This window comes from Anoplopoma fimbria, chromosome 5 (genome assembly GCF_027596085.1).
Source record: "Anoplopoma fimbria isolate UVic2021 breed Golden Eagle Sablefish chromosome 5, Afim_UVic_2022, whole genome shotgun sequence".
Classification (NCBI taxonomy): domain Eukaryota; kingdom Metazoa; phylum Chordata; class Actinopteri; order Perciformes; family Anoplopomatidae; genus Anoplopoma; species Anoplopoma fimbria.
In genome coordinates, this window is record NC_072453.1 from 18503757 (window position 1) to 18530814 (window position 27058).

Genomic DNA, 27058 nt, shown 5'->3' on the forward strand with positions numbered 1-27058 from the left:
GTGTCCATGTGGGGAGGCTGCAGGAACTCTCCAGTAATCTGATTGGTCGTGCTTTGTGATGCAGGCCTCTGAAAGAGGCCACACAAACATCCAGAAATGATCCCTCTTATTAAAATACGCAGCCACCACTGGGTCCTTGGCAGGTATTTTATTTCATATATAGACGCTTTCTGTAATCAAATGTGAGTGCAATCAAACAACAGCAATACAAACATTACCAATGCAGTCTGAGAACCAGGAACAGGGTTAAAACGGGGAGTTCACTCACTCTACGTAGCGAGCAGCTAGTAACCTCATGGACAACATTAAAAAAAAAAAGAAAAATTTAAAAAAAAATGTTTTCCTGTCAGGACAGTCCGCCTCATGTGTCCTCCCAACCATGATGGTGGAGAGGGAGGTGGGGAAGCCCGTTTTGACCCACCACCCTCCTGCCCTAACCCTCCTCCTACAGGAAGTCCAACCAGTGATACAACAGCCCCCCCCCCCCCCGCCCACCACCCCGTCTCCATGAGTCCCACTTGCACTCGGCTCTTCAGTGAACTAGATAACCTCCCATTTTCTCCCCCATCATGATTATCATCGTCATCATCCTAATAGTATCAACAACAACAAAAAAAAAAAAAAAAAATCAAATCATTTCCACTTCTCACACAGCAGGAGCCAATCAGAGTGCAGAGGTCCTTCAGGTTCAGTCAGTCTCAACCAATGGCTGTCCATCCGGCATGACTAGAAAACCAGGTAGCTGTACATGTAGAACCAAAGTCCTCGTGCAGTGCCCTGCGAAAGGTGGCACATCACATACGTGCACAGGTGGAATCGGGGGTGGGTGGGGGAGGGAGGGAGAGGGGGTGTTTATGCTTTTTTTAATGGCGTGTCTGTGTGTGTTAGAGAGAGTGTGTGTGTTTGTGTCTTTTAAGAGGGGAGAAGCAAAGGTGTTAGGCAAATATCAGACCCGGGAGCACAGAGAAAAAAAAGTCCAGGAGAAGAAGAGTTACATAGAAAGTCTTTTTATCCAGCGTCTGTCTTCTCTTGGGACTCCTCAAAACACTCGCGCACACAAACTCTCTCTCGCACACAAACATACGCACACACTATAGGTCCTTATGTCATTGTGAAGTCAGGTGTTCAATGTCAACATTCAAGAAAAGGAAACAAAAAAAACACCTCAATGGTAAAAATCATCTCTACCATCACAATGCTTCAGTTCATAAAATCTTGACATTTCTGAAGAGTGATTTTTGTTTTCCTCCAGGTTTAAAGCAGTATGCGTGTGTGTGTAGTTGTTGTCGTCTTTGTCCCACTGCTGCAAACACACACACACACACACACATGCACAACCAACATACGCACACTCACGCACTCAAACACACACCACATGTCCTCTTTTAGTGGAGAAAGACATGGCGCAATGGAGAGACACTCCTCCTCTGGGCGGATGCACCGGTCACCAGGAGGAGACGGGGGTCGTTGTCAAGGCTACCAGGCGTCTTCCAGCTCACCGGCACTCTGGGCGAGTAAAAGAAAGAAAGAGATGGGGAGAGGAGAGAGAGAGAGAGAGAGAGAGAGAGGCATGTGTGTTAGTTTGTTTTCTTGTTGCTGCGTCTTTCACTGCACACAGTTGTAAACTCAAACCTCTCTGCCCTCCTTTATCTACTCAAACTGAATGGAGATCAGTGAAAGACGGAGACATTCTGGACCAGCCTGCACATTAACACAACCAGAACCCAGACCTCTGATGACTCACCTTGCGGAGAATCACGAGGCCAACTGTCAGACTGCAAAACAGGGGAGAAATGGAGAGAAAGGAGTCCCTCCTCTAGCCCATGCAAAGCAGCGGCAGGCATTTATTTTGCTGCCATTGTTTTAAAGGGGACGAAAGATTAAAATGTCTTTGAGCAGCTGAGGTTCATTTACCAACGCGGCTAAGAGCTGACAGTGGAGGGAAGCTGAGCACGAGAAACAGAAACAGATACGGCGTATTAAATAAAGAGATTCAGGGAATGATCCTGCAAAAGCCCTCACTTTATCTGGGATTTTAATGATTTATTTTGCCAAATTCATTTTTGTATCCCTAATCACAACCCCTGATCTACACATTTGCGAGGTTTGACACATTAGACGGGACCAAAAGACAAGAGACACAGCTGTACAGTCAGATAGCAGGGAGAGATACTCATACACTCGACACAAGTCATTGCATTATACCTCAAATCATCTTTATTTTGTTCATTTGTAAATTTAACTGTGTGGGACTGATTTGGCCCACGTAACCGCATACAAATACAACTCAAACATACACACACACGCACACACACACACACAACAGTGTTTAGCATAACCTCCCCTCCGATAGTTAAATGCCTTCGATATTGAAAAGATAAGTGCAGTGCATGCATTCCCAGGGTCGTTGGGTAATGGGCTTTATACTGACTTACATTCCCCCTTCCTGCTCTCAAAGAAGAAAAACCAACACTGCTGCTTCGGTCTGTTAGAAATCGAACTTTCCCAATGAGAGATGAGTTTCAGATTGTGTTGTTTTGAACGGATGATGTCATAACCTGTGAGGAATGAAATATACTGTGTGTGGGATTTGAATCAAGCTGAAACACATCCTGCTACGGTTAACAGCAGCGGCGGGATCTTTATGGAAACCTGGTTCAGTAGTACTTCAGTTATTCTGTGGACTGATTACAGACACAACCACGTCACCTATTACACATGGTTGTCCAGGTGTAATCAACTGTACAGGAGTGAAACGTTGGATGTTGGATGCCTACAGTAGGATTCAATGCTCTGACATTTTGAGCCGTGTCAGCAGTTTGGTTTTTAACGACCTCTCTGTGGGCGACTGTGAGGCAGCTTACTAAAATGTGGTGATGCAGAATTAGGCCTATCTGGTGAGGGAATGATTTAAATGAAATGAGGCTCAAAGTATACACCCACCAACCCCCCGACACAGAACCCAGACTGGTTTGAATAACTTGTTGATAAATGAGGCTAACAGTCAAGCATCACCCACTACCAAAAACACACATTTCTGTAGTGATGATTGGTCTCTTTCTCCGTCACTCAAACACATGAAGACACACATGCACACACATACATACACACACATACACACAGAAACGCAAAAGAGTGTGTTCTGAGCTTGTAGATGTAGTAGGCCTGGAGACAGTGCAGTGTGTCGGACACAGCTGCAGGTCTCCTCTTCTTTGTAAGTTTGTCCACTGTAAGCGAGTGTGGGAGGGGGGCTGGGAGGGGTTGGGGAGGGGGGGGTTCAAGTGGGAATTCAGCCAGAAGCCAATACTGGTAAATGTAGGCCATGGAGTGCAAGGTTCAGTTTTGCTTCACCCGCCACGTTTGCATTTAACTATACTTTGCGGTTGATTCTTTTCTATTGTAAACATCAGTCTGGTGGTCAGGTGGTATCTGGTGGTCAGGTGGTGTCTGGTGGTCAGGTGGTGTCTGGTGGTCAGGTGGTGTCTGGTGGTCAGGTGGTAAAAGTGGTTTGGGAATCCAAGCCGAGGTGGTCAGAGGAGACAGGGGAAACAAAAGGAAGCGTCCTTATTAGGGTTAAAGGTATATATGTGTGTGGCTTGGAGACAGAACTTGAACAGACAGAAGGGCCGTTTTTATTTCCATTGCATTGCTAAAATATTGATGAATGAAAGTGGTAGCTGTAGACGCAGACCATGATAGAGCCGGAAGAGGCCGATGTGTCCATTCAAGTTCTGTGAGTAAGGAAAGAGGAGGAGAGGTCACAGCACATCTGACTAGAGCTCTAGGGGTCGGGGGGAAGGGGTGAGGACGGGCTGCTCAGTCAGAGGAGGGATGGGACTCGGGAGCATCTTGGCTAGCCTCCGGCTCTGCAGTGGCGGGTGAAGGCGGGGGCGAGGGGGAGAGGGAGGGGAGGCGGGCTGCCGCTGGCCGCCGTCACCGTCGCCCGAGGTCCTCCTGCCCTCCGCCGCTCCCTCCACCGTGGTCTCCCCCGCAGTGTGTAGGTGGCCAGGGACTCCTCCAGCACCGAGTGGTACTGCCCCGGTGGTGCAGGCGGAACTGCCGCAGAGCCTCCAGCAGATGAGCCGCCGTGCTGCCACCTCCCTCCTCACTCTCCTCCTCTCCCCCCCGCACAGGCCTGAGGTGACACGCCAGGGGTCAGACTCTGCAGGCACGCTCCATGGTCTCACACACACACACACACACACACACACACACACACACACACACACACACACACACACACACACACACACACACACACACACACACACACACACACACACACACACACACACACACACACACACACACACACACACACACACACACACACACACACACACACTAGAGTGACGATTGGAAGGACATTCTTGCACCAGTCGGACAAGCCCATGCAAACGCTGCCTCTGACCCTGTGACCAACAACCCTTTGTGATATTCTCTGGATGGTGTAACACAGGTAGGTAGGTAGGTGGGAGGGAGGGGAGGGGGGGTGCACCCACACTGCCCAGAGACAAGAGCTCGACATTTATACGGCATAACACGTTAAGCTCCTGGCATTATTTCTTTAAGGTGATATGGATGTGACGTTTCCTCCTTAGGCGGCTTATGAATTTTATATAAAGTGCTTTTATGAGCCTTGATTCAAAACCTGGAATTTGTTTTGAAGATCTTTTAAAGATCCCTGATTGATTTGTTTGCCGCCGATACTAATTGCCAATCAATCATTGATGATCCATAGTGACAGATACAGATCTATTGTAAACCATCATTTTACTCTGTTTTTCTAATTTTGGATGTTTTCTTTCTTCATAAAAAAAAAAAAAAAAAAAAAAAAACACAATTCAAATAATAATCAAATAATTTGATTGATTAATACAAATCTAGTTGTAATTATGTATTATAAAGATGCTTATTGCTAGTGTTAGGAAGTTAAAAATCTCATAATTCATCTCTAACATCTACTTTATATTAATGCAAAAACATCTCCAAACTACTGGATTTATTCAAATTTCTCACCAACACTACATTTTCCATCCTGATACGTTATAATTTAACTTGGCCGTGTACTAATATTCACTCAGCAGAGCCTGAACGCATCATAATGTAACTGAATGAAACAAACTGCCGAACCACAAATGTGATAATAAAGGTTACTTTACCTCACTATTAGGACATTTTTTTTACTTACACTGCACACTCCAGCTAGTCACTTCTCATCAGTGCTGTATATAAAACAATTAACTTCATATGTTAAGTCCCCCTGCACTCAGAAACATGTTCTTCTTATTGTTGCCTCACCTTGGCATTTGATACGAGTAGTTTTGCTCTATAAAACAGTTTTCACATTCATCTGCTGAAGAGGTTGTCTGTGCTCACCTTGCCTCTGTGTTCAAGACATGTATGAACGTGTAAGTAGATACAAAAACGTGGAACCTCCAGTGTACGAACACTGAGCAGCAGAAGGCCTCTCACGTGATCCGGTAGTATATCTGCATATTCATGGTTTCTGGACTTATTTATACGTTATTTAATCTTTTTGTGGTAAAAAACTACACATTTATCATTCAAAGCTGTATGTTTTATGTCCTAACATGTACGGAGGAATCTTTAGAAACGCTAGTTAAATCATTTTGTAGGTTTTGCATGCATTCATAGCTGAGGAGTTCAAGAGGTTCACGGAGGTCTGTCTCTGTATATGTGGACTATTTCAATGGTAAATACCAAACTGAACGCACCGCTTCAATGCTTTTCAATTTGCATTCAAAAAAGTTTCACCGAGCTTGCCAAGGTTATTCTGCCAAGTCTATCCTCCACGCTCTTTCACACACACAACGCCCACACACACATTCTCACACACTGTCCTTGTCTGGGCTGGTGTGCGTCTACATGTTGGGGGTGGGGGGGGGATGGGGGGTGAAAGCTTGGAGAGGTGAGGGGTTCAGAGAGTGATCAACTCACCCCTTCCTCTTCTCTGTGAGGGTTCAGCTTGTTGTACACCGCCTCGATCACGCTCCGTCTGTAAACACACAAACACACAGCTCGCTGCTCAGAGAGGAGAACAACTCAAACACTCGCTGTTCATTCTCTGCAAATGTATATTGATTAACATTTTAATGGAACTAAGAAAGAACTGAGTCGATACTTGGGTATCCGCTATTGAGGCATAAAGAGAGAACATAATCTCTTTATGAAAGAGTACGCCTAAGTGTTTGGAGGAGTGTTATCTGCATGTTTGTAAGTGCGGCCCGATTGGGAGAACAGACAACAGCCTAGGGGTGAACCTGCTTTGCCATTTTCATAATCAATTAAACCGCTGATTATTTTATTGTGTAATCATCTATAAGATGTTATGAAACTGTGGGAAATACTTTAAATGGCTCGTTTGGTCTGAGCAACAGAGAAGTCTGCTAGAATATAAAACAAGGGAAAGTGAAACATTCGCATATATAGAGAAGTTTCATCAATGGAAATTGTTTCAGATGATTTTATTGTCATTGATAAAGGCAATTTTATCTGTTGCAATGTTTTCGTTACTAATTGTTTCAGCTCTATGTTTACTTTGATATTGTCATCTATAGTGGTTAAGTGTATAAAAACACACAATTTAAGTTATTGCGAAATTAAATAATCTTCGATAGTATTTTTATTTTAATCAAATCAAATCAAATTTTATTTATATAGCGCCTTTCGTGCAAAATTGCAATACAAGGTGCTTAACAATACAATGAAAATACAACAATACTGTGAAAATAAATATTTGCAATGATTAAAAAAGATTTTGCTGTATATTTTTATTTCTTTTGCTCATATCCCTTTTTAAAGCACTTTGTAACTATGCTTAAAAGAAGTGCTGTAACAACAGGTTTCTGAGCCATTACAACATAACGTATGAGAATATAAGTCCAATAACATTTAACAGCACGTCTCTGTGTGTGAATGCAGTCAGATGTTGTTCCAGGCGGTGTATTTACTTGCTGGCCAGGCCTCCGCCAGGTGGAAGGTTGGGGATGTTCTCTGTGGCGATGCTCCTCAGGACAGACACCAGGTCAGGGACTCCCGCCTCCCCACAGTTCCCCAGTAGCTCTAAACACAAAGAGGACCGGGGGCTTGTGAGAGGTCGTGTTGCACACTGAGTGAAGTTTATAGTTTCTTATATTATGAGTTTTAAGGGTTAGACCACCAACTTTCTCTGCAGAGGCTGAGAAAACAACCATAGAAGTGGAAAAATCAGTGTGTGTGTGTGTGTGTGTGTGTGTGTGTGTGTGTGTGTGTGTGTGTGTGTGTGTGTGTGTGTGTGTGTGTGTGTGTGTGTGTGTGACTGATTTCCAATATTTGTACTACCTAAAGAATGTTTTTTTTGCCCTGGTTATGTACACAGAAACTGAACACAGTATGTGGCCACTTGTTTCACAAAGAACAGTATAGAAATGTAACACTGGAAAATTAAATGTTTATGAAAATCTACCACAAGGTTCGAAATACAGCGTGACAGCCGGTGAAAGATGAACAGCTAAAAACATATAAAGTTTCATATGTTTTTCCTCAAAAAGCACTGAAACTAATGATCAAGACTATTGCACTTTAAAAATCTTTGAGTTTACAGTGATGATGATAAAAACATATCGAGTGTCTTTCTTGTTCGTATGCATGAAGGTGTTGCGTGTGCACGTGTGTTGCGTGTGCACGTGTGTTGCGTGTGCACGTGTGTTGCGTGTGCTGACCCTCAACACGGGTCTCCAGGTACTTATCCAATTCCTCTTCTTTCTTCACAGCCTCCTCTGAGATCTTGGGCGCTCCGGGTAAACACACCACCACCACACTCATATTGTCCCTGCTCCCCTGCAGGACGAAGGAAGAAAGACAGAAGGATAAGGAGGACGTTTATGTGGGACGTTAATGTTGTAGTTGGGAATTATACAGGGGTTTTTGGAATCAAAATGTTCCGAATTCATGTTTAAAATAAATTCCCGGCTTTCCCTGTTAATACAAATATATGCAAAACGTGCAGGAAAACAACAAATGAATGACAGAAGCTGGAAGTAACATCAGGTTAATAACTGTGGTTACAGAATGATATATCAGCCGATATAAAGTTCTTTACAAGACCTATAGCATAAATAAAATGGTTTCCTAAAAGAAATAAACTTGCCACTGTTTCAAAAACTCTCTTTTGCATTTCTGTTTTCAATTTCTTGTCATCTATAGCTGGAGTTATATGATGAGATCAATCAATCTGCGATTAGCGAATATCAGCTGATGCATCAAAATGTTTGATTTGTATGTGGGGCTTTATTATTAATGTTTGAACTGAGCTCACAACATTTTACAGGTGGAGTTTCATGAAACGTTTTGGATCTCTAGTCTCACTACGGAGCAGTTTCTCAATGACTGTCTCTTGTTTTCTTGGTTTTCAAGCGCATGGCTGAAGAAACACACGGTCCTGACAACGATTCAAATTATTCTGCTGGTCTACAAATGGCAGAAACAGCCAAGATATGCAGCAATGTGAAAACATGGATGTAAACAATGCAGGTTTAAAAAATAAATAAAAAGGCTTTACAAATGTTTAATGAAGACAATGCCTTCCCCATGTTTGTTGGATTTCAAGTACACACACAGAGTTGTGGTGAGTAACACTGGATGTGAACTCCACATCTTTACAGTAAACACTGATTGTTCTTGAGCCATTGCCGAGTTTATAAAATGAGGTTGTGACTTTGAGACACCAGCAGACAAGCCAACAGCTCTGCACGTTAAACATATCTTACATTTGGTTTCCTCCAATACAGAAAAATGCTATAATAATTGTTATATAAACTGTTTTTGGGAGTTGATACCATTTTTACACAGATTTTGTGCCAAATCGTTTTTGACAACTCAAGAAGTGATATGAAATAGTAAAAAATCCCTCTAACATACAACATTTAAACACCAAAACCTTGAGGAATACTGTGGAAAAAGTCCTGTCATTCCCAATTTATGCAATTCCAAAACTGTTTATTGACCCCAGATTGCAAAAGACATTTTTAGAATAGGAACAAATGACACATTTCTACTGCATACAAGAAAATGAATGTTTTTTTGCCCCAAACTGCGTGGGATTAGCATAAAGGTGATATGTATTTAAAGGGGAGACTTGTGGGTCCCCATAGAACCCATTTCATTCAGATATCTTGAGGTGAGAGGTCATAGGAACCCTGTGGATATGGCCATGCTAGTTCAGAGAGATATTTAGTCTACTTCCCGACAAGCTAGCATGAATTTGCTGGTACCAATTGATCCCTTAGGTTTTCTTGTTTAATGTTAAACCAGTATTATCAGACAAATAATCAACTCATTAGTAACTTTCTGTAAGTGTACAGAGTGACATCACAAAAGGCAGTGGAGGAGATTTATGACAGCGTGCTGCTGTTACTTGAGATGACCCATGAAGGAAGATAAAAATAACCAGCTGCTGGGCACTCGTTGGTTCTTGGAGTGCTCAAGAAACAAACTAGGTGATATATGGCAGGCAAAAGTCACACATGTGGAGCAGTGGATAAATTCAGCCAAGTTTTCTTGGGTCAATAGTTGAGAAGGCCAATGGGCAGAGAGAAAACGATTCATCATCTGTTTTTATATGATCTCTCACTGTGAGATGTTAAGTTTGATTAAAGAAACATTAGATCATTTTGTTATCTTGTGATGCAGTTTTATATAATTGATTTCAGTATATTTAATTGTTTGTATATTATCGGCAAGAAAAATACTTTTCTTTTCTTTATTCTAAAAAGGCAAGACTGATGAGAAATGCATTTGATAAAACAATCCTAAAACCTCATTACCACGACTTTATCAATACACTAGTGAATGTATTGATACATTAATTTGTGTCAGTAACCAGGATGATCTTATCTTCATTAATATTCAAAAATACTGCAGTAAAATCTATTTTCTAACTTTCTTACATTTGAATTAAATTCATGTTCTATGTCTGTGGGAGGAGCTGAACAGCAGGCAGCTACGTGTACACGTTCACCTCCAGTGTTTGCATATGAGAGAAAGAAAAGCTCACCTTATGCAGACAGGTGTCCACCACCGAGTTACAGACCTTCTCCAGGTCATCACACACCAGGAGTCGTGAGCGGACAAACTCACACAGCTCCTCGTTGGACATGACATCCCAGATTCCATCACACGCCAGCACCACGAACTCGTCTTCTTCGGCCGCCCGCTCCAACACACACACCTCTGGCTCGGGGCTCACCAGCTGCTCCGTGGGGCCCTTACCATCCACACATTTGTAGTCGTAGTCCCCCAGGGCCCGGGACACAGCCAGGGAGCCGTTTACCCTCTGGATCATGACCGAGCCTCCAGCGTTCTGGATGCGCTCCTTTTCACGGGGGTTGCAGGGCTTGTGGTCCTGGGTGGAGAAGCCCACCTTGGTGTCTCGACTCAGCACGGCCCGCGAGTCGCCGCAGTTAATGAAGTAGAGGTGGCTCGGGCTGAGCAACACGCACACGGCGGTGGATCCGCTGCGGTCCAGGCCCTGCCGCAGGTCGGAGAAGCTGCGCATGTACTCGTCAATGTTCAGGAAGCCCGAGCGGATGCCGTCCTTCACTCCCTCCACGGAGCCGGATCCTGAACTGAAGTCGGCCCCTCCTGACAAGATGTGTTCCAGCAAGTGGCCGGAGCAGTAGTTGGCCACCCGGGAGCCTGCGTGGCCATCGTAGACGGCAAAGAAGGACCAGTCGGTGAGTCCATGGGGGAGGCCCACCACAGCTGTGTGGGCGTCCTCCATCTCCACCCGCCAGCCCTGCATGGAGCTCAGGCCATAGCGCAGCCCGTTGCCCTCACCGTGGGAGCTATGCTTCTCCGTCTTCGGCTTGTCCAGGAATGCACCCATTGCTGCCTATAGCTGGAGATGGACCAAGAGGAAGAGAAGAGAGAAACATGGCATTAAGATAACACCATCAAGATCATTGATTTCTCAATTCAGACACTTTATCCTCATGCGCTACAACACCATAAAGACTGAGGATTGCTGTGTATATGTTGGCCCATAAGTAACAAGAAGTTACAGAAATGTTCATTTAGGTTTGATGTCTTTTAGAAACAATGCACCATTACATAGTAACTTTAAAATGTTGCTCTTAGTATGAAGCAGTATCCCAATTCTTTAATAAACTAATCTAAAGGATCCTTATCAATAATGTTTATGTTAAAAAAAAAAAAAAGAAAGTCAATATATTGTAATCAGATGTCAGCCTCAGGTTGGGCTACAATTAGTATACAGGCAATATCATTATTAGATTTTTCATTTTTTTTAATGCGTTTAGTTAATTTTGTTAATCATTTACTGTATAGAAATAATTCAAAGAGGGACGGACAGAAGCATCCCAATAAAACTGTTAACTTGATTTTGTATGTATTCAAGATTTACATAAATAGAACAAATTAAGTCCAGACTATTTTTAACATAACATATAACAAGCTTTTAATGACTCTCACATCAAGCAAAACTCCCTCCCATTGTCAGATCACATTATATTCTATATCTTTTCCAATAAAGCTCTCTGTGAATCGGCTGTTTTTGGTGTCAGTGGTTCAGTGGGCTGCTTCGTCCTGTGATTACAGAGTGCTTTTAATTACTCAGGATGGTGAGAGCCAGAGATCCTGACAAGACAAAGATGGCCGAGGAGGACCCACAGGGCTCAGGATTACACTGCAGCAGCACACACCTCTTCCCCTCTGAACACAAGGTGCCTAATGCCATTAGTTAACTTCAGAGTGTGACATCACTGAATCAGCAGGGTGTGAAACTCTCACCTGGTTCATGTTTTTGTTCCCTGCCTCTACCTAAACGTTGGTAAAGGTTGGCCCTCCTGAGTGTTAGTGTGTTAAAACATTCCGTGTTGGATCAGGTACTGTGAGACAATCAAATGCAATCCAGGAAGTCCCGTTTTAGAAACAGATCCATTAGCTGTCCATCCCTGAGTCCAGGCGCCAAAACACTCCACAGCGATGTATAAATATCACGAGGAGCTATTTTACTGCCATAGAAAGATATTATGCTAGAAATCGATTTTTCCTTCATTGAGGCGCTCGCAAACGGAAACTCTAGAAATGTATATAAAATATACGGCATCCATGTGACAGAGTGATCTGTGAGGAATGTGCACTTCCATGTATGTGATTGATTACCGCTGTGCTTTGCATTGTGGTCCGGCAATTTTTTTTACTGGATGACCCTTCACTGTTTTGTTGCAAGCTACAAGCTAACGGAGCTAAGTGATAAATCAGAGAGGCATGAAGGGGAGAGAAGACTTTCCAGAATGTTTGAAGGTATGAATGATTTGGTTGCTGAGTGAAAAGAAAATGTGTTGAATGGAGTACAGAAGAATATATAAATAACATTTCTATAATATTTAATCTAGAGTTGCGATGATTAGTCGACTAATCAATTAGTTGAATCAACTATTTTGATCATTGATGAAGCAAATTGAATTTATTTACGCTAAAATGTGATTTTTGTTTTATATGATTATAAAACAAATATCTTTTGTTTTGGACTGACAAAGCAAGACATTTAAAGACAACACCTTGGACTGTGAGAATCTGTGCTTATGAGAATATCCTACCTGCTTCTTATATACAAATAGAATATGTTTTTATTTTTCTAAATGTTTCATTATTTTGGGTTAGGGTTAGTGAGGACACTACCACCACCTCAAGCTCAACCGCCCTCCGCCATATCTTTGGCATTTTTGACCTGCACTATATTTTCCCAGCATACCAATCAATGATTCTCCAAATGTCAGCAGTATGGAGCTACTTACAGTATTTACTGCTTTACTACTGCAGCGCTCATGAGATCTAGAAATCAATAAAAATCGTAAAGGGCCCTGAGCACGTCTTTTCTAAACATATTGATTTCCCACTCGGTGTCGCCTCCCACGTGAGCGCACACTCGGCATGACAGGCATGTGCCCAAAAAAGGCTGGTACATGCGAGGAGTGACTACAGCTGGTTTCAGAGGGAACATGTATGTGTGTGCGTGTTTGTGTCTGCTCTGCGCATGTGTGCAGTGAGTGTCACAGTCTATGTGCGAGAGAAAGGCGCGCTATAAATACGACAGGCCGGTTTGGATTTCATGTTCAGGGTGGGGCAGTGGGCCACTGTTCACATCTCTAATGCTTTTCCTGCTCCATGATGGTGTCAACAGGATTCCCTCCATCCAGCCCTCTCCACCCAACCAGCCTATATGTTCATGTATGGTAACATTCACACGTGTGTGCGAGAGAAAGAGAAATCTGTTATGTTCACCAGCAGTGATTCGCTCTAAAAATAAAACAAACACACTGCCGTCGCCTAGCAACCACCCACCCTGCAGGGCAAACATCCAGGCTAAGCTTCATTCAGCGACATCCCCCTCTCTCTCTCTGAAAGACACACACTCTCTCAGTCAGTCGCTTGGTAGAGAGAGGAAAGAGTCGTTGCATCATCCATCCATTAAAGCAGACGCAGCGGCCAGACCCTGAAAGGAGACATGCAGACTGAAAGAACACATGCTGATACTATGAGATTTATCTGGCAGACAATGTTACAATAGACAGCTGGAAAGAAAGAAAACACAAAACAACACACACACACACACACACACACACACACACACACACACACACACACACACACACACACACACACAGACACACACACACACACACACACACACACACACACACACACACACACACACACACACACACACACACACACAGAGACACACACACACAGAACAAGAAAATATCTCCATTGAGACATCAGACTGAAACCAGGAACTCTCAACCACTTAACCCCCTCAAAACTGCTGTCACCCGGGCTGTAACCACAAGTTGAAACCAACACCCCCTCATGCTAAGACGCACATGTCTGCCAAAAAAACCACTGGCTACGAAGAGGGAAGTGGAAGGTCGGGATTACATAATGCTGCGGAGAGCCACTCAGAGAGCAGGAGCAGTCCATCAAAACAGTAGTGCTATCCTGGAAGCACGGTTCACACACAGCTTCCCCTCATCATGCAAGTATCCATGCATTCATTCTGTATGGTGCAACACACAGACTCACCCTGGAGGACCTGAATCTCAAGACAACGCCATAACTCAACAGCTTGGGACGATGGTTATTTGATTTTGATTTGAATGCAGTCTGAGAGACCTTAGCTTAAAATAATGGAATTTAAGTATTTCCCAGGAAATTCTAGACCTTTAAGCTGATAGCCACATCTAAAATGTTGTTGAATTGGCTCGGTTTTGCTTTTGTGAATAACTGTTTCCACGGCTGGATAAACAACTGAGCCAATAATAGCCCTAATAGGGAAACAATGTTTATCATGCCAAATCAGCAAATACAGTTTAAAATGACGCCCTGTCCAACCCTAAGACTTTATTTAAGAAGTGATAGTCACTATGACGTCTACGGTTTTGAAGCCTCGAGCTCGCAATCAAGTGACAAGAGAGGGTGGAGCTGTGAAAAGGTTAAAGTTGTGAGAGAGTACCCTGCTTTATTGTCTATTTTACTCAAAATGGGACCATAATGAAGTAAATGAACATCGTGCTGCATATAGAAGAAGACCTGCAACTATTGATTGAGACCATAAACTCATGTTTACAATGTTTATCAAGTTAAGAAGTAGGGTCACTTTCTCATAAACTCCTTGATAATCAGACTTCTTCTTGCAACCATTTAGTCATGTTTTAACAGACGGCTAGACATCTTTTCTGGACTGAGCCGGTATCAGCTGCTCCGATAACCAACTGAGGTTTTGGAGGGTAAGTGGAAAGTAAAAGCCACAGGCCTCAGCTCAATGAATTTAATTTTACTTAACTAAATCTCTATTATTATTCTTTCAGTCACATGCTGGGAGGCTTGCTGCCGAAGGACTGGACATGGTGCGCTAAAGGCTGAGCAATGTGGTCACACAGGGCTAACAGAGACCCGCCAACCCACTGCCCTCTCCCAGCTCGTGCTACATACGTCTCCAGCTCAAAATTCCAATTTTACAGTATTGGACTGTATCAGAGTAGTCATTTAAGACTGAATAACCTGCTGGTGGGAATACAAGGCTTGCAAAAAATGAAAATGAAGTTCATGGTCTCAATGGTCTTTTTATAACAAATCCCTACATGGGAATAATTGTAATTATAAACTCTCAAGATATGCAAAAGAAAACAATGATTGTTATAACTACGCCATATTGAGATGTGTCCTTGTGAAACGAACCCACATCAGAGGCTGTTTTCCCAACAATTTGACAGATATCAGCAAAAATAGTTCCATGATACTTGAGTTGACAGTGAAAGTTGCAACATTTCCCCACAACACAAGCTAGACAACTGGCAAACTACGTAGGCGTTAAAGTTAGTGTAAGTATCCGTCTTCAACATCCAGAGATAATCAACATCAGTCTACGTGATGGACTCAGCAATAGATGACCACATGAGGGACGATACCTGATAAATATGAGACAAACATGTGATATTTCCCCATATTTACGAGGTGAGGAGGACCACATTAATGCATCACTAAGCTAACCGACCCAGAGTGGGTTGTAGGATAGTGAGCGAGCACTGCAGAGGATACACCGGGTCACATTTCACTGCCGCATTTGGAGAAGCCTCTGGAATGGGACAGCCTCGTCGAACTGTTATGACGTATTCACTCTTGAAATATGGACTTTGGAGCAGGACGCGCTGTACTGGGACAACGCTCATTGTGAAGTTTGGCCCCTGTGAAACCATAATGACTTCTTCAACCACACCTTCATATTGGGTCTATCCAGACACCTTAAACCCTTTAGTGTTACATATTTAACTCTGGCTTTTTTTATCTTAACTGCTGACACCAATTTACAGATTCTCTGACCTTGCCTCCCTTTTTACGTTTCTTTTATTACACGCAGAACAAAGACAGTTGCACGGATCCAAGATGCAGCACTTCAACATACTTTATTGACCCTCCATTTCTTCATCTCCCCTTTGTCCACTAATCTGCTGCAGAGTGCTTCCAAGGTCGAACATAAAACTGCTGGATCAAACCAGTCAATGGAAGTAACTCCTTAACACCTGCTCTGTTTTCCTGTGACATTCAATAAGATTTTTACTTCATGAGGGTGAGGTGACAAGTTTGTGGGGAAAAAAGTGACATGTCACCAACCGTGCGACCACTTTTCATGTCAACAGACAATAAGCAGATGAATGATTTTCTTTTTCTGTATTTGCCTCAAACAGTCAACAGACTTTCTGATGTTCAGAAGGATGAACCCGTGCTCTGCTGCCACACTGGAGACGGTTCTCACCAGACTCTGTAAACGTTGGATTTTCAAATCCTGCAAGCACTCGCTTAACCGAGAGCTAACCACGCAGCACGCGCTCCCCCATGCACCGCTCTGTGACCCTAAGCGGTCACGGACTCACTCCAAGGCCTCCAGACGGACCCGCCTTCAGATTTCAACGTCATTGTTAAAAAAACTCAATCATTGACAGAAAATATTGGGTAAACGCAACCCCCCCTGGTCATTTCCTTCATGTGAATGTGGGTAGAGTGTTTGGGCTGGGACGGTGTGGACAGCGGGGAATGCTGAGAAACACGCAATCGCCGGGAGAAGAAAGTTAAACAGAAGAAAATGCAGAAAAGCATCCCGGCGTCACGCTGTGTGTCCAATCATGTAACCAATCATGTGACCAATCAATGGGACACTCAATGCCTGATTGGTGTGAGTGCAGCTTTACAACCAAGTGAGACTCTCAAAGTCAACATACAACAGTCAATTATAGCTGCAACTAATGATTCTGTTCTTTATCAATATGTTCTTTATATTTCATTAACGGGTTATCCATTGCGTCTATGACATGGTTTAAAGGCCCATCACAAGGTCAAAGTTGTCATCTTTAAATGTCTTGCGTTGTCCGACACAAACTTCAAAACACAAAGATATTACATTTTAAATACAATAAAACACAGAAAAGCTGCAAAACGTCATATTTGAGAGGCTAGAATCAGAACATGTTACGGAACATGTTCCATTTTCTGCAGGTTGACTAATAAATTAATCCACTAACTGTTTCAGCACTAGAGGCAATGGAACACAGTTTGTAACTAAAGCTTTTCTCTCTCTGAGTCTGGACTCCATTCGAGAAGAAATACAATTCAACAGCAGTTTCCTAAAATCTTCTTTAAACCAAGAGCAGCTTCCTTCACAAGTGACTTACAAACTACAACAAAGAGTATCTAGGGCACTAAGATACCATCAAGAAACCCAGCCATATTGTTAATCATCACAAAGTATGAATATCACAGAGTCTCAGACTCTATGGTGATGTCTACAAATGTCTTGTTTGTCCGACCAACAGCAAAAAACAAAGATATTTAGTTTACAATCAGAGAAAACTTGGAAACTCAAACCTGTGATTTTCTGCTTGAAGGAAATACTTAAATCAATGAAACAGTTATAGAAATAGCTGCCAACTATCGTTTTCATTGACAAGTAGAATAATCGATAACCGTTGCAGCTCTACCACACATGGTCCATCTCATCTCTACGTCTGATGTGTTAGTGCAACATAAAGAACATTGTTCTCAAATGTACAAATGACCCCAGTATGAAGCTAGACCACTTATTATCAGAGCAACAGCATTAATGGCAAAAATACACCTGTTACACCAGTTCAAATATTTAGGTATATATCTTTAATAATGGTAAAAGTACTTCTCACTGTAACTGAATAACATACATGAGCAGTCCGACTGATTTACACAACTGTGAAACTGGCATGTCACGGTGAGAATTCTCTCTTTTTGGTGGTTTGCTTTTTTTAAAAGCCTGTTGTGACCCCTAAAGTTCCATCAGAACACAGCCAAGACCTTTAGGGTCCGTCAAACTCTAAAACAAGCTTGTTGACTGTCTGCATCTGCTACTCACACCGTGTTTCATCTGCTCCTCAGTCTTTACTCAGTGACTGCTGACTCAGATAAGATTATCAGCTCTTGAAATCCTCCCGTATCTGGCACATAGGGCACAAGCCCAACACCAAGTGATGTCACACTGGTCACCTGTGCACCTTATCGCAATCTGATACTGGTGAAGGTGAGCAGGGTGGCTGCTAGGTCACAATTCAATTCTGAACGATACAAAATAGATGATGAAATGAGTTTATCAGGAGTCTTAGGTAAGGCTTGAATGTTCAGAATGGCTTAATCATATACGATCATAAAGAAAATCTCAAATTGTAAAGGTAATAAAAAGGATATCAAAGTTGGTACACACACACACACACACACACTATGCTTTGCTGGTGGGAGTGCTTGCTCATTAATAAGGAAAGTCAGAGTAGAACCTGAATCATTTTGAAAGCGTAAGGAAAACATTTGTTTATGAGCTCAGTCAAAGTGGGAATAAGCCCTGGTTGCGTAAAAACTTCCAGAAATTCATATTGCAATATTAGAAAAAATAAAAATAAATAGCAGAGATGATTGAAACGTTTACTGACGGAGTTGATAGAAAAGGTGACTTTCTGTAGTGGATCACATCACAAATAATTAATTGAAATATTGATCAATAGAACAGCATTCTAGGTTATTGAAAACAAGGAGCACTTAAAACAAGAAAACAACAACAACAACAATGGAAACCCAAATTGAACGGCTAACTTTATTTATAAATCCTTCTCATGAATGGTAAAATATGGGCCTGTGCTGCCGTATATATCTAAAGTGAAGTTACCAGCCAGGCCCATGCTTACGGCCGAGCCTCTGGACCTGCCCCCCCCACAGCCTGGAATAAATGCAATATAATCTACAGGTCAGAGCGCTGATGCAGCACAGACACCGGCTACGTTGAGTTTACGTCTACTGAGGCGCTAATCACAAAGCTGGAACGGACATCTGCCTCTGAGGCAGTGAACAGTTTAAACTACAGCAGGCGTAGCTGATGATGTATTAATACACCTTTATTTATTATTGATAAATGTTCAGTTCTCTTTTATTTCATGAGTGTTTTTAAAAAAGCAGTTGTGCTATTTAATGTTATTTAACGTAACTATAATATACAAGTCAATGTTACGTATTTTAAACAGGATGTCAGGAGATGTCAGTAGATAGATGTCAGGAGATAGATGTCAGTAGATAGATGTCAGTAGATGTCAGGAGATTTCAGGAGATAGATGTCAGTAGATGTCTGTAGATGTCAGGAGTTGTCAGTAGATAGATGTCAGTAGATAGATGTCAGTAGATAGATGTCAGGAGATGTCAGGAGATAGATGTCAGTAGATAGATGTCAGTAGATAGATGTCAGGAGATAGATGTCAGTAGATAGATGTCAGGAGATGTCAGTAGATAGATGTCAGGAGATAGATGTCAGTAGATAGATGTCAGTAAATGTCAGTAGATGTCAGTAGATAGATGTCAGTAGATGTCAGTAGATGTCAGTAGATAGATGTCAGTAGATAGATGTCAGTAGATGTCAGTAGATAGATGTCAGTAGATAGATGTCAGTAGATGTCAGTAGATAGATGTCAGTAGATGTCAGTAGATAGATGTCAGTAGATGTCAGTAGATAGATGTCAGTAGGTAGATGTCAATAGATGTCAGTAGATAGATGTCAGTAGATAGATGTCAGTAGATGTCAGTAGATAGATGTCAGTAGGTGTCAGTAGATAGATGTCAGTAGATGTCAGTAGATAGATGTCAGTAGATAGATGTCAGTAGGTGTCAGTAGATAGATGTCAGTAGATAGATGTCAGTAGGTGTCAGTAGATAGATGTCAGTAGATGTCAGTAGATAGATGTCAGTAGGTAGATGTCAGTAGATAGATGTCAGTAGATAGATGTCAGTAGATAGATGTCAGTAGATAGATGTCAGTAGATGTCAGTAGATAGATGTCAGTAGATAGATGTCAGTAGATAGATGTCAGTAGATAGTCAGTAGGTAGATGTCAGTAGATAGATGTCAGTAGGTGTCAGTAGATAGATGTCAGTAGATAGATGTCAGTAGGTAGATGTCAGTAGATAGATGTCAGTAGGTGTCAGTAGATAGATGTCAGTAGATAGATGTCAGTAGGTGTCAGTAGATAGATGTCAGTAGGTGTCAGTAGATAGATGTCAGTAGGTGTCAGTAGATAGATGTCAGTAGATAGATGTCAGTAGATGTCAGTAGATAGATGTCAGTAGATAGATGTCAGTAGATGTCAGTAGATAGATGTCAGTAGGTGTCAGTAGGTGTCACACACACAGCGTTAGCTCCCTGGTTAGCATGCTACTGTCACACTAGCATGTAGCATTAGCTTCACTCTATTCAACGAGTAACGTGTGAGACTGTTTAAACATGACGTCACAGCGCGGCGCTAGCATCGCACAGCTAACTAGCATCAGCTAACTAGCATAGCAGAGCTAACTAGCATAGCAGAGCTAACCACTGACACACACACATGACCAAGTCCGCTAAGCTGTCATTAGCTCGTCACGGCTACATGCTACATGCTAGGCTAGCTCCCTCTGCGGGAAGGCCCGCTGTGTTGACATGAGCTAACGCTAGCTAGCCTGCTAGCTTCCTCACGCTAACCGGCGCTAGCGTCACACTTACGTCGTCCTGCCGCGGCGGGGTCGGAGCCGACGTCGTGCTGGGTGCTGCTGAGCGCGGAGCCGTCGGTAGCCTGCAGCTAGCCTGTAGCTAACGGGAGCTAACGGGAGCTAAGCTAAGCTAAAGCTAAGCTAGCCGTGCTGCTGTTTCCCTGTCGCGGCTCAGAGCTGCGTCGGTGTCGGTGGTTCCCTGCGAGCACAGCGTTGGTTCTGACGCATGTTGGACGCCAGGTGAGCCGCTCTCAGGTCGGTGGTGTCGGTGGTGTCGGTGCCGTCGGTGCTGTCGGTGCCGTCCTCACGCTGCTCAGCTATCCTCCACTGTGGGTGCTGAACAAGAGAAGGTGTTATTCTTGGCACGTGTTCGCTGATTGGTTACAGCTCCTAGCTCCTGATTGGCTGATCCTCCTGTCCGTCAGAGCATGCCTCCTGCGCTCCCATTGGTCCGCGAGCAGGAGCTCTATGACGCGCTGGGGGAGGAGGGGGGTTGTTGGAATAGAGCACCGCGGAGGCTGGCGGACGCGGGGTCTGGCGGGGTCTGGCGTGTACGTAGAAGGAGCGCTCGGTTCTGTGTTGGATGTGAGACACTGGGACCAGGCTGGGAGCAGCAATGAAACCACAGCCGGCTTGATGCTTCAGTAGCCTTTGTATGTGTGTGTCTCCACACGCACGGGTGCCCCCGGAGTGAATAACAAGCGCCGCCTGATTCATTGGAGTCCAGCAGCAGTGTGATTCACTAGAATAAAGCTATTATGAGGAAATGACACTTAAATATAATATTAAACTATATTTGTTTACCAACACATGAGATACATGTCCTCACAGGAGAAAGACATCTTAAGACATAGGGTTTTATTGCTTATTTACTGATTTATAATACTTGTTTTGATCTTGTTTTTTTATTTACTATGTCTCTTGTTTGCATTATAACCTCTGCTGCTGTAATCCTGTAAATGTCTAATACAGGATTATCTTATCTTATCTTATCTTATCTTATCTTATCTTATCTTATCTTATCTTATCTAATACAATAAGTATGGTGACAAGGTGTAGAAACTGAAGGATCATTTTTTCTCTTGAAGCCCAATGCATTGATTGTCATAAATGAACACAAGCTAATTTAAATCCATCTTTATCATTTCAATAAGATGAATATGGTTCATCTTTTAGGTGATAGTTGCTGTCTTGCTGCAGCTCATTCAGTTTTTCATACATGCGACTGTATCACCTCTTCAGATTCATTCATGAGAATTCATGTTTTTAATCAGTCAGACCTAAAATCTTTAAGTTTGTTATTTTTTGACAACACCTGTTCCAAAAAATATGCATTTTTGCAAAAAATCATAAAAAAAATCCTTGTTTTTCTCCTCCTTGGCATCATACAGCAGACTAAGGAGAAATAGGAAACAAATAATATGTTTGTTTGTTTATTACTAAAAAATGTCAAACCCCAAAAATGAGTCAAGGATTGTATGATATGTATGAAGTCAATATTTTACATGAGAGATTTGAGTCTCATTTAGAAGACTGTTACCATTAAAGTAAATATGTTCTGTTAATGTAGCTGATGGGTTTTTTTCACCTTTCAGGGCATTTTGTGTTTCTACTGGTGAGTCACCAGCAGAGAGACGGCTTGAAAAGGCCTCAGTAGGATTCAAACAGACTAGTCAGATCATAACAGCATCAGAAAGCTCTTTATTCAATGTCGGAATAGAGTCTGGAAGTGGGAGGAGCTCTGTCAGGACTCCCTGTTTCTGAAGTCAAACTCCCATTCGTTTTCTGCGTAGACACTGTTACATGACTCACAGTTGGAGCACCTTTATGGACCTGTATGGGCATGAAACTCTCCAAACACAAGCAACTAGAAAATATTGTTCTTTTAGGAGAAGTTAAAGACACAAGCTTGTAAATATTTAAACGTAAGGTGAAAAGTTACAGATCCTGATGGTCATATCTTCAAGAAACATCCAGAGCTAAAAATTCAGTCACGTGCACTGCTAACGATGTGCTGGTGGTAAAGATTTAAGGTGTTGAAAAAACTAACAATACAATCTGCATCTTGAATAAAAATGTTAATGAATCTGAAGACGACAGCGCTGTGTCATGTTCACAACTGCAATAAGAAAGCTCTAGAACTCTGTTTGCTGCTCCTCCTGGCTTCAACGCCGGCCAAGGCTCACAGATGTTGAAGCATTTTGAACCTTCTGTCAAAACAAGACTGAGAAACGGTTGAAATAATTAAACTCATAGCAGTGTCTTTACATTAGACGGGAGACTCCCGTGTTTCTATGTGGAGAAACATCCAGGATATCCTCTAAAGAAACATTCAAAATGGGGATAAAACACTGCTGGAGTTTAAGCTTCTCTTTCAAGATCTTTTATGAATTCTTCATAGACAGCCGAGTGCAACACCGTGAATGCTTTCATACAATTCATCGTGTCGAGATCTACAGCGACACGTGAGAGACGATGAGCTCCTCTATCAGAGTTCTCATATCAGGAGGCAGGGAGGCGGCGTGGCGGCGTGAGGCGGCGGAGGCGGCGTGAGGCGGCGTGAGGCGGCGTGAGGCGGCGTGAGGCGGCGTGAGGCGGCGTGAGGCTATGACCTTCAGAGGAGGCCTTTCAGAACAGGAACAAACACTTAAGCGGTCAGGCAGGTTCTTTTCAAGAAGACTGGACCTTTTACTCTGCAGTACACTGATATAATAAAGAGTATAATTAAAGATGTTTCATTCGACATGTGAAGGAAATAAAGTGTAGGCTGGAGTGAATGAAACGAGGATGGTAGATTAAAGCATAAACATGAGTATGAGTGTGTGTGTGTGTGTGTGTGTGTGTGTGTGTGTGTGTGTGTGTGTGTGTGTGTGTGTGTGTGTGTGTGTAAAGATGTTTAGTTAGATAGTGGATCAGTGGATCAGTGGATCAGTGGATCAGAGTTATGTGTGTGTGTGTGTGTGTGTGTGTGTGTGAGGGAAAAGCAGAGCTTATCCGTTGTCATTTTGTGTTTCTCCCTCAGGATTAGACTTGTGTCTTATTAATGAAAAACTCATCAGATATCAGAGCAGTTCCCCAAGGAACCAAGCAGGGTTATGAGACACAGGTCAGATTAAGGCCCCGTTTAAATACTGTGTGTGTGTGTGTGTGTGTGTGTGTGTGTGTGTGTGTGTGTGTGTGTGTGTGTGTGTGTGTGTGTGTGTGTGTGTGTGTGTGTGTGTGTGTGTGTGTGTGTGTGTGTGTGTGTGTGTGTGTGTAGCATGTTACACACAGATAGAGGGTGTGAGTGTGCAGCAGAGTGGTATTTAATTTTCCAAGATGGGGGATTATCACTGGCAGAATTTGATCATTCTGCTCTGATCAGGATGTTCAATCACAGCTTATCCCAAATATTAAACTCACAGTCTTTTGTCCCCTCACCCCTCAATCCCTCACACACACCACACACACACACACACACACACACACACACACACACACACACACACACACACACACACACACACACACACACACGCCGAGCTTCTCATTGAGTAAAGTGGCCCGCTGAGCCTACTGTCAGGGTGGTGTGTGATTGTTCAGCCACCTGGTACCTCAGGGGATGGGTGAGGAAGGGGGTGGTGGGGGGGGTGGGGGTGGGAAGAGGAGGAGGAGTTGTGGGGGGGGGGGGGGGGTCTCTGGTGGGGCGATGCTAGGCTTTAGCGTCTTATGAAGGCAGCTGAGGAGAGTAAATTAAAAATCTGTTTCGTCTAATCCGGAGGACCAAGAACAAGTGGCACACACTCCAAAATCTGATCCCTCGTGTTACATGGATCTGAAGGAGCTTAAAAACACACACAAACATTCCCTCAAATGATATGCACACATGCACTTACATGCAAACACACACACACACACACACATGTTCCCTGCTGCTAAATACTCTGTGATTGTGTCCCGGGCCGCAGAGGGAGGTACGACGGCCCTGATCTGCACTCTCATTTTCAGCCTGCAGATCTGCACCCTGGACATCTGGGTCACGTCATTACTGCAATCTTCTGCTTGTTCATTCCCAGCTTTAAAGGGCTTAGAGTGACAAGCCTGCACACAAACGTTCACATAAAGAACACACACACACACACACACACACACACACACACACACACACACACACACACACACACACACACACACACACACACACACACACACACACACACACACGCACACATATCCAAGGACACAGATATAGGCCTATATATATAACATGTAACAATCATATACAGGGAAATAAAGCATGTCAAAATAGAATTGAAGCAGTGAAGAAACTGAGCATTATGCAAAAGCTGTTTTAAGAAGATGTGTTTGTGAATTATTTCAATAATGTAATGTATTAATGTAATTTCAGTGAAATATTCTTTACATTACATTACATTCTTTATATCACTAAATAGAATTTTGTGAATAAAAATAATGATATAAAATAGCAGAGGGGGACTAGATACACGTTGCTCTGCAGCAGACACCTGTCCAAATGTTTCTTGAGGAACATAAGTTCAACTGTTCTGTCAGTAAAACGTGTTGAGAGGCGGTGCACTCTGTCCGGTGCAGCTACATCGCCCTCTAGTGGTGAAAGGCTGGTTTCACAACAAAGTAGCAGTTCAGGCTGTCCACCGCCAGAGGGCGCTGTTGGACAGACGGACCAGAGCTGCTAAGAGTTAGAATTAACTTTAAAATAACATTAGTTATTATTAATGTCATCATCAGAAGTATAAGCAGAAAATATGACACCAGAGATTTAAGAAAACTTAATTAAAAACTTGAATATAAAAGTAAATTCAGTACTTCAACAAAATCTGACATGTTAGTTTGAAGTAAGTTAATTTCTTTTTTTATCTTAATTTATATTTTATTGTATTGTTTTAAATCCTCTTTATAGATTTTCTATTGAAATATTATTCTTCGCCTTTTTATGTCTTTTGTAAAACACTATGAATTACCTTATTGTTGAAAGGTTTTATACATCTCTTAAAAGAAAAGATACTCTGGCTTATATTGCTAGTATATTTATATATATATATATATATATATATATATATATATATATATATATATATCATGTATGCAATGAAAGAAAACATTCCCTTCAACACTTTAGAGAAGTATATCACACCACACATAATTATGATATATACCAGAGGTCAGCCTGTCGGCAGCTCTCTACCAGCTTTGCTACTTTACCAGCTTTGCTACTTTTATTTTTTCTACTATTTTTATTTATTGTTGTAGTTCTTTTATCTTTTATGTTGTTGTTGTATAGTATGTGTATTTATTGTCTGTGTAGTTGTATAGTATGTGTATTTATTGTCTGTGTAGTTGTATAGTATGTGTATTTATTGTCTGTGTAGTTGTATAGTATGTGTATTTATTGTCTGTGTAGTTGTATAGTATGTGTATTTATTGTCTGTGTAGTTGTATAGTATGTGTATTTATTGTCTGTGTAGTTGTATAGTATGTGTATTTATTGTCTGTATTTATTGTCTGTGTAGTTGTATAGTATGTGTATTTATTGTCTGTGTAGTTGTATAGTATGTGTATTTATTGTCTGTGTAGTTGTATAGTATGTGTATTTATTGTCTGTGTAGTTGTATAGTATGTGTATTTATTGTCTGTGTAGTTGTATAGTATGTGTATTTATTGTCTGTGTAGTTGTATAGTATGTTGTATAGTTATTGTCTGTGTAGTTGTATAGTATGTGTATTTATTGTCTGTGTCTGTGTAGTTGAGCTGCTGCAACACTTGTATTTCCCCCATGGGGATCAATAAAGGAATATAATAATAATTTGATATTCTGTTATATTGCTGTAGAATATTTTACTTCTTTTCTTATTTAAGTTTTATATAAAAAACATGATAAATGTTTAACTTTTTCTATGTATCTGCATCTATTTCTGTCATTATCATGTGTATTGCTCTCTTATCAAAACGATAATTAAACATGTTCAGCATTTCATCATCAAGAGGAACCAGTTTGGTTAAAACGAGAGCAGTATTTCTGGTACTAGTAGATCAGAGTACTTCATGTGTTCTCAGCCCTAAAAACTCTGCTCCAGGTGAGGCTCGAACTCACAACCTCGGCATCGCTCTGCTGAATACTGACGTATAAGTACCGCGCGCTAACCGATTGCGCCACTGGAGCTACGCCGGAAGTCGGCCTCCAAACCTGCATAAGAAGGTCGTGAAAGATCCACCAGAGTAATGATGACTAGTGTTTGACAATTAAACAGTTAGAAGAAAACTAATAATAATTACAGTAGCAGTCAAAAGTCTGTTCACAGCTTCTCATTCCACTACTGTGAAGAATGTAAAATATTAAACATATTCAGGTTTGTTGAGCATTTGTTTGTTTATATAATAATTCCATATGTGTTCCTTCATAGTTTGGATGTCTTCAATGTTAATCTACAATGTAG

The 27058-nt window shown here is 42.1% G+C and overlaps 1 protein-coding gene and 1 non-coding gene across 2 annotated transcripts; both read right to left on the minus strand.

Moving 5' to 3' along the window:
- Positions 1-1528: 1528 nt before the first annotated feature.
- On the minus strand, positions 1529-20983 carry ppm1bb (protein phosphatase, Mg2+/Mn2+ dependent, 1Bb). Its single transcript, XM_054598604.1, is given in 10 exon segments — positions 1529-3893; positions 3896-3991; positions 3994-4041; positions 4044-4125; positions 4127-4135; positions 5962-6019; positions 6975-7086; positions 7725-7842; positions 10058-10900; positions 20620-20983. Coding segments are annotated over 9 exon segments (1431 nt in total). The 5' UTR covers positions 10889-10900; positions 20620-20983; the 3' UTR covers positions 1529-3816.
- A 5707-nt stretch (positions 20984-26690) lies between these two features.
- Positions 26691-26784, minus strand: trnai-uau (transfer RNA isoleucine (anticodon UAU)). The gene is made up of 2 exons: positions 26747-26784; positions 26691-26726 (listed from the first exon to the last, which is right to left on the minus strand). It is a non-coding gene; the product is annotated as a tRNA-Ile (tRNA).
- Positions 26785-27058: the final 274 nt, after the last annotated feature.